The 12,109-nt window shown below is 41.3% G+C and overlaps 1 protein-coding gene across 3 annotated transcripts in view; it reads left to right on the top strand.

The window, feature by feature from the left end:
* The window catches only part of KIAA1549 (KIAA1549 ortholog), a 152,667-nt gene that overhangs the window by 87,668 nt on the left and 52,890 nt on the right, over window positions 1–12,109 (top strand). For all 3 annotated transcript variants that reach the window (XM_030478697.1, XM_030478695.1, XM_030478696.1), the window contains exons 7-8: window positions 2,144–2,203; window positions 4,718–4,863. In XM_030478697.1, coding sequence (XP_030334557.1) covers window positions 2,144–2,203; window positions 4,718–4,863 — 206 coding nt within the window. The remainder of the gene's footprint in view (window positions 1–2,143; window positions 2,204–4,717; window positions 4,864–12,109) is intronic.

Below are 12,109 nucleotides of genomic sequence, written 5' to 3'. Positions count from 1 at the left end.
TACTTCATTAATGCATCTATAGTCATTAGCAGACCAGCTGCAATCTAACTAATAATTGCATTTTGTCTATCCAGCATCCCTCTCAGAATAACAATCAGTCTGCGCTGGTTTTAATCGTTAGTTCTGGAGGCATTAGGAGTCTTGCAAATATGACCTTGCTGCAGTGCTGAGACTCCAACTGAGCTCAGGATCTGGCCACATGTGAGTCGGTGAGACACTTGAGTGACCTGCAGAGTAAGAGTTAGAGCCTGGGTTTTCTGACTCGTGAGCATGGTCTCAGTTGCAGAAGCATCCATCATTTCATGCCTTCCTTCTCATGTTTTAAACCCCAGCCTTAGTTGCCAACGAACACAGCACATCTTCCTTTTCAATTTCAAGATTTTCTGCTCAAGTTGTTTTATTTTTAAATTTCATTAATTCCATGAAAAGTTTAAGTGAATAGTCATCCAGCAATTTGCATGAATTAAATCATTTTCAAGTACTAATTAGGAAAAGTGTGAAGAGCACATTAAGTATTGAGGCAAAACATGGTTTAAAAGAAGAAAAAAACAACTGCTAGCAGTTCAAAGCTTTATGGCCATTGGAAGGTTTTTGATTTTCTTATCTTGCTCTTTCCATGCTTTGGAAAAACAACAGATGCAGTTTCGTTTATGCTTTTTTGTTCAGGTTGTATTTCTAAATTGAAGAAAACAATTGCATGACCAGATTAAATGGATTTGAAAGCTACAATCAGATGAATCGTATAGCAGGGTGCCAAAAATAGATATGTTTTTTTCAGTGGTCTATGGGGTGTTTTTTGTATGTCTGAGAGTTTTGGAGATTTGGTGCATCCTGGTCAGTGTATAGAAGGACCATGTTTCCTGTTCAGAATAAATGACCATATTCTGATACCCTGCTGAACAGTAAGTTGCAAGCTACCTCCCAGCTGGTAGGCTTGAAGCTAGTGGTGCTATTATTGAAATAAAGGCAGAATAACCAAATTTATGTGTTTTTTCCATATGACCTGTTTATAAATCTATGAAAATAAAAGGTACCACGTAACTAGTGATTCTATTACTCTTACCTTAACAAAAAAAAAAAATTTGTTTCAAGGGGCAAAAGAATCTCTTTTTAGGTACACCGACAGAGGTCAGCTACTCTATGAATTACTACGTAATTAAATATGCAACAGTGGCAAACTATTTTACAATTGAAGATATCTTAACTGTAAATTGTTTTAGCATGGACCAGGTCATTTAATTGTTATGTGCCACATTCTTTCTGTCCATGAAATGGTTTAAAAATTAACCTTTGCATAATGCTTAGCAAACTGCATCTGGATTAAATATTTTAAAAAGGTTAAGACCATTCCTTTTCCTTATTGCCATAGTGAAGTTTAAGACTTCCCTTGAGGAAACGATTGGCCCAGCCCCCCTCTTCACTTGTTTCCCAACATGTCTTTACTGCTCTCCAGTGGAAACCTTGGGAAAAATCTTATCCCTACTGAAGTCAGTTGAAATAGACTTTATTTACTTCACTGGGACAAGGATTTCACTCTGGAGCAGAGCTTTTTAAGAAAAATTGAGAAATGAAGAAAGCTTGGAGCCAGCAAGCCAAACAGAAAAGCCGTAAGATTTGTCTACAGCAGTGTTTCTACATGCATTTATTTGTGATTTTGTTTTTAAATACTTCCCCCTGCACGTGTCTGGAACACAATGAGCTATATTTTCTGCTTTATGTTTAGTGGTTCCGTGTAGTTTCTGCCTCAGAGAAGGTCTTATTTTCATTCTGAGACACTCACGAGTTGCCTCATTGCCCTTTGAGCAAAATTCTGATCCTTTAGCTAGCTCGGTAAGAGTCACAATTCAGAGAGTGAGCTTTTAAATTTCTAAGAGCAATGACCTCGGTACAGCAGCTTGAAATCTTTGACATAATAAATCTGACTGCTTCAGTTAGCTTCTTTTTGTTCAGAACTGAACTGGGGAGTGTATATTCGGAGCGCTTTCCTTACCATTGTGCCTGCGTGGCCTCAGGAGTAGTAATACATCTGCGTAAATAAGATGCTTACTGACAGTATAAATTATGAAGTTGTTACTTTTTTGGTGTATGTTGTTGAGAATACTGTTCTTACGGATGTTTTTCCTCCATTCTGTTTTTCCCTCAGCCTTTCATTATCCCAAGCTTAATGTGTCTCAACTGATGAAATCTTCCTGGGTGAGAACAGGTACGTGGAGCCTCTGTGAGTAAGAGTGCAGTTATTTTTGTAACTAGCCTACATAAATATCAATAGCTTAGGCTGATACATTTTTATGAGGTAATAATGTGCCTGAGCTGAATAAATTCTAAAACCAAAGGCCTGGTGACCTGGAATATCTGGGAAATGTAATTGCTGGGTCTTTAGTGAACTACTGCAATTCCTTGATAATGCACACAAAGTTTTTGTCTATCAAGCAGTTCATTCTTAGTGAGATAACTTACACTGTCAGGCATAAAGTACCTACTCTGTGTGTTGTCAATATGCCACATTGATTTTTTAGGTTTTTATTTTAAATGAAAAATGAAACTTTATTTGTGTGGCACTTTCTCCCAAAATATGTCAGGAATAATCCAGAATGAAAATAAATACATTCTGAGCATATTTGTTTCATCACATTGCATTGACCTTTTCTGAATCATCCCTCCTGCCCAAGTCTTGTGGATGTTTTATTCTATAATTCACAGATCTGGTTGAACTGTCACATATAGACGCTCAAAAGCTGTTAAGGTTGCCTGCATGCTATAAGTCTTGCCTGCTTCTTTTAAGCAGAAAGCCTGAAAGGCAGCCATCCTGTGCCTACCAAACTTCCTACTCCCACTGGATAGACTTTTGTCTTCCCACAACTTTATCACCTGTAGTTCACCAGTTGTGCAGGCTTACTTTTTTTCAGGTATCCTTGTCTCCTCTCACTAGTGACCCAGTTTACTTTTCACAGGAAACCAAGTTGCAACTTCATTCCTGAAGCCCACACAGTTTATTTTAGAGAAGAAAAATTAAGATTTTCAGATTATGTTCAGTAACATGAGAGAAGCTGCATCTATGTATTCCACATCCAATGTCACCCTTCCTTATGATGTTTGCTTTTTTGGTCATATCCCCACTCTCTTCTGCTCAGCCTTTGGTTTGCTTTGTCCATTGTTGATGGAAGTTCCCTTAGATGCTGCAGTTAGGAGAGGCTTCTTCCAGCTCAGAAATCATGTCCCTTTGTGTTTTTTCTAAACTTCCTGACTGTACGATAGTGAAAGCCAATTGCAGAACCTTTTGTGCTGTGGAGGAATTTTTTGTAATCCCAGTTCTTGCAGGCAGCCTGGGAAGAGCTAGTAGACTTTGGCTAGGTCAGTCCTTTCAATCTCTATACTGTATTCTAAGGGTAATGAATCATGACATAGGAAAATGACACATTTATTCTCATAAAGGTTTTTAATATTAGATTACCCAGATATATGTGCATGTATCCCAAGAGTCATAAAATGTTGGGATGTGCAGTGTTCTCTATAGCTGTCCCTCTTGGTTGTAGAATACAGTTCATGCTATTAAGTATAATTCATTGATACTGAAATTTAATACACAGGCAAGAATGGTCGTTGTCTTGCTGTATATAATAGCCTTAGGCAACTGTCTATTTACTTTGCTATTTAAACCTGAGATACTTAGGCTGTGGTTGAATTTAGAAGACAGATGCTGTTGATCTCTGTAAGAAATAATGAAAATATTTCCTTTTCCTGACATACGCAGTGAAAATTTTTAAATGGAAAAAGTGGTTTTAACATTTTTATTTTATTTTAAAAAATAATATATATTTAATCTTAATTGGATGGCATTTATTAAGCACCACACTTAAAAAATAAAAATTAAAACACTTACTGAAAAAGGGACTTTAAAAAATATAAAGCATTTTAGTGAAGTGCAGGAATGAAAACTGAATTATTTTACTGCAGTCAGTGGTGAGTTGGATTACTATCCCTTAGGGTTGTTTAATTAGGTCATTTGAATGACTATCGTTCCATTCACTCTACTTTTCTTTTACTTCATGCCATCTTGCTAGTAAAGGTCCATTCTTTTTTCATGTTTCCTATGTGTTGTTCCTCTTAGTGTTAGCTGCCCCAGTGACCCGGAGTACCTGGGGTTGGGAAGCAACGTGGGCAGGGCTCCTAACCAGGTTTTTTGTGCTATAATTGGCATCTTGTTGAACTTTATCTGGGGAAGGTGCACTTGGTATACACAGCTTCATTCACATGCTGCTGTTCTACTTTTTCTCCATGATTCTGACCTCTTTCCCTGTTCATCTCCACCTCTATCACTTCCAAACACATTTTGACTGAAAGTAGTTGTAGCAACTGAATTTTATCTCTGATTTGTTTCTAAATAACTCATTGAATGCTCCTAAGTTTATGGGGTTTTTTAGAATTGAAACTTTCTTCAGTATCCGGAGTCTCTCTGTAGCCTGGTTGAGATTCCAAAAATGCCCTCTGCCCTAAGTTATTTATTTATTTATTTTAACCTTTCCCCACCCAGTGTCTTCCTTTCCAACGTGTAACCTCTGGCTGAACTGGGCAGTATTCCCGTATGAATGCAGCTGCTCTTGAGTTGTCTGTGAGCTGTCACAGGGTGACTCAAAGCTTGTAACTGAAGGTGCAGAAAAGACACTGAAAAGTTTTACTAATTCATTTGTGTTCTTGGGTTACTTTCTCTGCAATGTAGTTCTCTTGGGTGTCGTCGACCAGCGAATTCAGGAGGAAGTGTTTCGGGCTGAGATGGAACGGAAACTAGCTCACCTGTTAAACGAGGCTTTGGTCAGAGGGCGGATATGGAGACGAGCCAGTTTTGCAGGCAGCAACGTTGTTCAGGTATTAAGAGCTTAAAGTCAGAGGAAGAAATAAAGGGTAATAAATTATTGAATAAGTTAATATTGTCCAGGTTTTGAATGGAGAAAGAAAACTCAACAGCATATGTCTCATATTTAACTGGTTGATGATGCTTATGTTTTGCACCTAAAATACATTTCTTTTGGAGACTTGTTGTCTTTTAAGCTAAACATAAACAAGTGGAAACAACTGGGTATTTTAAAAAATGTTGATGACTTCTTAAAAACAATACTGAAAGTTATTTTACCAACATCCTATTTTAAAAACTTGCTGTCTTGTCTGACTTACATGAGATGCCTAGCAAAAGGAGACAGGATGATCATCGGAGTCAAAAGAAAGTCCTATGCTGGAACAGCTACTTCCCAGCTCTCTATAGTGTTTTGGTGTTGGTGTAGAAATATGAAATACAATCATATGCAGCAGTATAGTAGTATATACTACCCCTTAATTCCCTATTTGTCACAGTACTCCTGGTCACAGGAATGGCTTTCAAGTATGAATGATTAATCTCATCAAATTATGCACACATGGCAACTTCTGCTATCTGGATTCCAGTGCTGTTTTATAGTTTTGTCACAGGTGGAATTATTCACATAATGTCGAGGGAGGCTTGAATATTTAAATTCTCACATGTGTTCTTTCTAGTCAGTTCAACAAACTGAAAGCCAAAATACTTTTTAATGGCTCATCTTCTTAAAAATTAATTTTCCAGCTAATTCGTCGACAGTTGGTTTATCTCACATATGTCCTTCTAGTAGTACAGACCTATTATCCTTATTTAATTTAATCCTACAGCTTTTGCTACCACTTAAATTTCCAGATGTTGGGATTTTCTTACTTTTGTTTTCCCATCTCAGAAACATCTGTTTCAGTAATAGAGATTTTATTTTATTTTTCTTTTGTGCAGCTTTTAATTGCTGTAAGTAGATGTCTAAGATCTTCTATTCCCAACACCTCTGTTGCACTTTGTTCTTTATGCCCCTATCCTCCCTTTGCATATAAAATAAACAAATATTCCTTATGTTGCTAGCAAAGATACCACAACCTGTGAAATCATAGAATCATAGAATTGTAAGGGTTGGAAAGGACCTTAAGATCATCTAGTTCAAACCCCCCTGCCATGGGCAGGGACACCTTGCCCTAAACCACGTGGTTCAAGGCTCTGTCCAACCTGGCCTTGAACACCGCCAGGGATGGAGCATCCACAACCTCCCTGGGCAACCCATTCCAGTGCTTCACCACCCTCACTGTAAAGAACTTCTTCCTTCTATCTAATCTAAACTTCCCCCGTTTAAGTTTGAACCCATTACCCCTTGTCCTACCACTACAGTCCCTAAGGAAGAGTCCCTCCCCAGCATCCTTGTAGACCCCCTTCAGATACTGGAAGGCTGCTATGAGGTCTCCACGCAGCCTTCTCTTCTCCAGGCTGAACAGCCCCAACTCTCTCAGCCTGTCTTCATGCGGGAGGTGCTCCAGACCTCTTATCATCCTCGTGACCCTCCTCTGGACTCGCTCCAACAGCTCCATGTCCTTTTTATGTTGAGGACACCAGAACTGTACACAGTACTCCAAGTGAGGTCTCACAAGAGCAGAGTAGAGGGGCAGGATCACCTCCTTTGACCTGCTGGTCACGCTTCTTTTGATGCAGCCCAGGATACGGTTGGTTTCTGTGCTGCAAGCGCACACTGAAGCCGGCTCATGTTAAGCTTCTCGTCAACCAGCACCCCCAAGTCCTTCTTTGCAGGGCTGCTCTGAATCTCTTCTCTGCCCAACCTGTAACAGTGCCTGGGATTGCCCCAACCCAGGTGTAGGACCTTACACTTGGCTTGGTTAAACTTCCTAAGGTTGGCATTGGCCCACCTCACAAGTGTGTCAAGGTCCCTCTGGATGGCATCCCTTCCCTCCAGCGTATCAACCGAACCACACAGCTTGGTGTCGTCGGCAAACTTGCTGAGGGCACATCAATCCCACTGTCCATGTCGCCGACAAAGATGTTGAACAGGACAGGTCCCAACACTGATCCCTGAGGGACACCACTTGTTACAGGTTTCCAACTGGACATCGAGCCATTTACCACAACTCTTTGCGTGCGGCCATCGAGCCAGTTTTTTATCCACCGGGTGGTCCATCTATCAAATTGATGTCTCTCCAATTTAGAGACAAGGATGTCATGCGGTACAGTGTCGAACGCTTTGCACAAGTCCAGGTAGATGACGTCAACTGCTCTGCTGCTGTCCATCAGTTCCGTGGCTCCATCATAGAAGGCCACCAAATTGGTCAGACAGGATTTCCCCTTAGTGAAGCCATGTTGGCTGTCACCAACCACCTCGTTGTTTTTCATGTGCCTTAGCATGTTTTCCAGGAGAAACTGTTCCAAGATTTTGCCAGGCACAGAGGTGAGACTGACTGGTCTGTAGTTCCCCGGGTCTTCCACCTTCCCCTTCTTGAAAATGGGGGTTATATTACCCTTCTTCCAGTCATCGGGAACTTCACCTGACTGCCAGGATTTTTCAAATATGATGGACAGTGGTTTAGCAACTTCATTCGCCAGCTCCTTCAGGACCCGTGGATGGATTTCATCAGGTCCCATGGACTTGTGCACGTTCAGGTCCTTAAGATGGTCTCGAACCTGATCCTCTCCTACAGTGGGCCTAAGGTCTTCATTCTCACAGTCCCTGCATTTGCTTTCCAAGACTTGGGTTGTGTGGTCAGAGCATTTGCTGGTGAAGACTGAGGCAAAGAAGTCATTAAGAACCTCAGCCTTCTCCAAATCCATGGTAGCCAGTTCTCCTGATAGCTTCTGGAGAGGGCCTACATTGTCCCTAGTCTGTCTTTTATTTGCTACGTATCTATGGAATCCTTTCCTGTTATCTTTTACATCCCTTGCCAAACTTAATTCTAGCTGGGCCTTAGCTTTCCTAACCTGGTCCCTAGCTTCTCGGGCAATGCTCCTATATTCTTCCCAGGCCGCCTGTCCTCCCTTCCACCTTCTATAAGCTTCTTTTTTCCTCTAAGTTTCCTCAGCAGCTCCTTGTCCATCCATGGAGGTCTCCTGGCCCTCCTGCTGCACTTTCTTCTAGTTGGGATGCAACACTCTTGAGCATGTAGCAGGTGATCCTTGAATACCGACCAGCAGTCTTGGGCCCCCCTGCCCTCTAGGACTGTATCCCATGAAACCTTACTAAGGAGGTTCCTGAAGAGGCCAAAGTCTGCTTTCTTGAAGTCCAGGGCAGTGAGCTTGCTGCACGCTCTTCTCACCGTCCTGAGGATCTCAAACTCAACCATCTCGTGATCACTAGAGCCAAGGCTGCCCTGGAGCGTTACATTTCCAACCAGTCCCTCCCTGTTGGTGAGCACGAGGTCCAGCATGGCACCTCTCCTTGTCAGCTCCTCTATTGCTTGAAAGAGGAAGTTGTCTTCCACACAATCGAGGAACCTCCTGGATTGCTTGTGCCGGGCCGTACCGTCCCTCCAAGAGATGTCAGGATGGTTGAAGTCCCTCATGAGGACCAGGGCCTGCGAGCGTGAGGCTGCTCCTATCTGTCTGTAGAGCGCTTCATCCAGAGTCCTCTTGATCAGGTGGCCTGTAACAGATCCCCACCGTAATGTCCCCCATTGCTGTTTTCCCTTCGATCCTTGCCCACAAACACTCTCTTACCTCATCACCCGTCCCCAGACAGAGTTCCATACTCTCTAGCCTATCACTGACATAGATAGCAACGCCCCCTCCCCGTCTGCCTGGCCTGTCTTTTCTAAACAGCCTGTAACCTTCCATTCTGACATTCCAGTCATAGGAGCCATCCCACCATGTTTCTGTGATACCAATGACATCATATTCCCGTAGCCTTGCACACATCTCTAATTCCTCTTGTTTGTTTCCCATACTACGGGCGTTTGTATAGAGGCACCTTAGCCGAGCTCCAAATGAAGCCGACTCAATGGCTGGGGCAGCTGGAACATCTCTACATTGCTCCAAGCACTTATTACAGGTGCTGGCAACTGACCAGGAGTGTTGGGATGGATCAATGCTCCCCTCCCCCAACACATCTAGTTTAAAGCTTTCCTGTGTATGTGTAGATTAGAGTTTTATGATTTTATGATTTTACATAATAAAGCTCAGGTAATTTATTTTTGCATGGATAAAATTACAACCAGGTCCTTTCTGCCTAAAGAACAGTATTTCAGAAAGCGAAAATACAGCGTTGTCCTTATGAGTTTGTATTACTTACTGCTCTGCAGCTCATGTTCCTAACAGCAGTGCTGCTCATTCATGCCCCTTAATTAGTCCAAAGAATCTGCAAACTGCTGTATTTGGTCAGTGGGGGATCCTCTTTGTTAAGGTCAACACATCATACTATCCCACATAACCAAGGCTTCTTCAGGTGCTCACAGCCTGTGCTGGTAGATAGGGTTAGCACCGTAATAAAGAAGATGCAGAAAAAGGAAGGCTGAAGGACATACTTTGCTGCTAGGTGTCTGTGGTAGTTGTCCTGCTTTCTGCACAAGAATAGGTACCATCAGGTCCTATTGTTTCTTGATAGCTTGCTTTGGGGGGATCTTCAGGTGTGTGGTAGGTGTGACAGCCTTAGAAGCTATTGTGTGCAGTGGGAGTGATGCACCAGGTAGTGGGCTACTGAGTGGAGGACTATTTCTTCCAAGGATGCTCCCCTGTCAGTTGAGGATCTGGTCCATAGTCGTTTGCAATAAACCTTTTCGTTTTACTGCTGCTAATTCTGTTCCTCATATCCAAGTTTATAAGCTATTTTTGAAGTGTGGTGTACATACGCATCTGTTTGTATCTTCAGGGAGAGCTATTAAGGTTCTTGGTGCTTTACATTCAGATTTTCCCATATATTTTTTCTTTCACACAAACCAGTGACTGTTACAATAGTAGGCCACGATGAAGTGAAAATAAGTGTTGGATACTTTTATTAACAGGGCAGGTATATATCCACAAAAGACTAGACATACGTTTTACTTGTGTTCAGCCCCTATAGACTGGTGTTTTTCCTGAGGTGAAAGATATTTATAGTGTATTGAAATATGACATTTCTAAGCTCTGTGAAAAATCAGGATTGTGGGTCAGCAGGTGAAGCAATTATTTGTGAATGTTACTGCAGGCATATTAGTTTCCTCTCACGTACTGAGGAAATAGAAGCGATACCTTGTGAGGTTTACATTTCATTTCTAAAGACGTGTTAGGATCTAAAAATGTTAAAATTTACTCTTTAAACCTAGATACTTTGCATAAGAGCTTTGGACTATCTGTGGTGCCCAAATAGCATGCTTTCTCCTCCTGTTTGCCTATCTGTGCTGTTAACAGGTGGCACTCCATGATTAAAAAAAAAAATCAAAAAAAGGAAAAAAGCCTATAACCATTATGTACAAAAAACCCTCTGAAGCCTCACACCTGACAGTTATACATGAGATAGTTCCACTGATTTTTTTTTTTTTTTGTGATGTTGATATTACTATTTCACAGAGCAAGTCATATATATTTTTAGTAGGTATCTGCTGTTGCTGCAAATTTGAAGGCACGTTTAACATGGTTTTCATTGCACCTGCAGAAGCTAAGCCCTATGCTATATTTTGTCAATAGTTTACTACAGTATCTCAATTGTCATTCGTTTTTTTTGGTTGTTTGTTTTTTTTTTAGGAATTAAATGGCTTAATTGTAATTTAAAAAATCCAGTAGGAGCTAACACAAAAATAATTTTTCTTCGTATCAGCATGCTTTTTCTTTTGAACCTAACAGAAAGCAGAAAGGTGATCCTACTAAGTGACGAAAAGAACGATGTTCTGATTTAAAGAGCACATTAGGTGACACTGTAATTGTAATGTGTGTGAGGAAGGTAGTAGCTATGAGGAGATATAATGACTTCATTGAGATTTCATTAAGGCAGAGGTTCATTCTCTTGGTTTTCAGCTGACAGCTCTCCTGAGTGTGTAATCTGAGTAAAGGCCCAGTCTTGCTGAGAGATTAGGTTTTTAAATAGAGCCTTTGGGGACTGCTGCTGCTTCACCTTTTCCTCAGAGGCATTTCACTCCTTCAATGACCGGCCCCTCCATCAAGTTGCCCACAGCCTACCTCTGGTTTGGCAAGCCAGTTTTTTGGCTAGCCCAACCTCTGCAAGTCAGCAGAGGAAATTTCCTTAGTGTTGCTTTCAGTACCCTGGCCCTCTCAGTTCATGTACCAGTCTCCCTGGCTTAGCACGAGGCGGGTCTGCCACAGCAGGTAAGTGTTTGGCCTACAACAGCAAGTGCTGCCCTATCCAGGTTCCTGTGAGAGCTTTCTCTGACCCCGGGCAGGTTATGTGTGATGCCTGTTTCACATATGCTTTATGTCATATTTTCTGCTGAACCGTTCAGACCACAATACAGCTTCATTTGATTGCCTGGACACTAAAATCCTAGTTTTAATAAGGCAGAAAGCAGAATATTTTTTGATTATTTTTTCCCTAGGGGATGAACAGAGTGAAAAAAGGAAAATAAACCTCATATATGTGCATTTTGGAGATGGTGTGCATGCGCTTGCTTGTTTCTATTTAACACTCATGCCTTCGAAACCCAGAGCTGGTTCACCTAGGGATTCCTTATCCTGATGGGGTTGCTGACTGGGGCATCCTGCTGGCTGACTGACACTCTGCAAACACCTTGCGAGCTTGCCGGCCACCTGGATTTCCCCACTTTAAATTATGAACTAGGTTTGGTTTTCATGCAACTCTGTTCACTGACCTATGGTTTTCTCTTGAAAACACTTTTTAAATTAAATTTACTGACACCTGAACACAGTTAAGCCTTTACTCCATGGAGGTTAAATGCGCATCTGGTATCAACAGAGATGGTATCATTTATGTACATAGAAGTTAAATTAGTCTTTTCTTTTTTTCTGCCTGCCATATAGCGAAATTCTTGTATCTCCTTCCTATGTCATCCCTCACTGCCAAAGTATAAATGTAAAATGCTTTAAATGCTGCTTTACACATGGGCTGCTTTGCTGGCTGCCTTCAAAATACCATTTCTACCCCTTTTTGCATTCTTAGCACTCTCAAGGATAGAGACACCTCTGTAAAATACGAGACATAACCAGTGCAAAGCTGCACAAAGGCTATAATTTGGAGCAAAATGGCACAAAACGTAGTATACAGAAACTGGAAAAATAAAAAATGAGCACAGTGGCTGTGTACCTCAATTTTATACAGACTTAAAATTTATACAGACTTAAAAC

The sequence above is a fragment of the Strigops habroptila genome, chromosome 3 (assembly GCF_004027225.2).
Source record: "Strigops habroptila isolate Jane chromosome 3, bStrHab1.2.pri, whole genome shotgun sequence".
Lineage (NCBI taxonomy): Eukaryota > Metazoa > Chordata > Aves > Psittaciformes > Psittacidae > Strigops > Strigops habroptila.
Note: the sequence above shows the minus strand (reverse complement) of the source record. Positions and strands in the feature narration are given on the sequence as shown.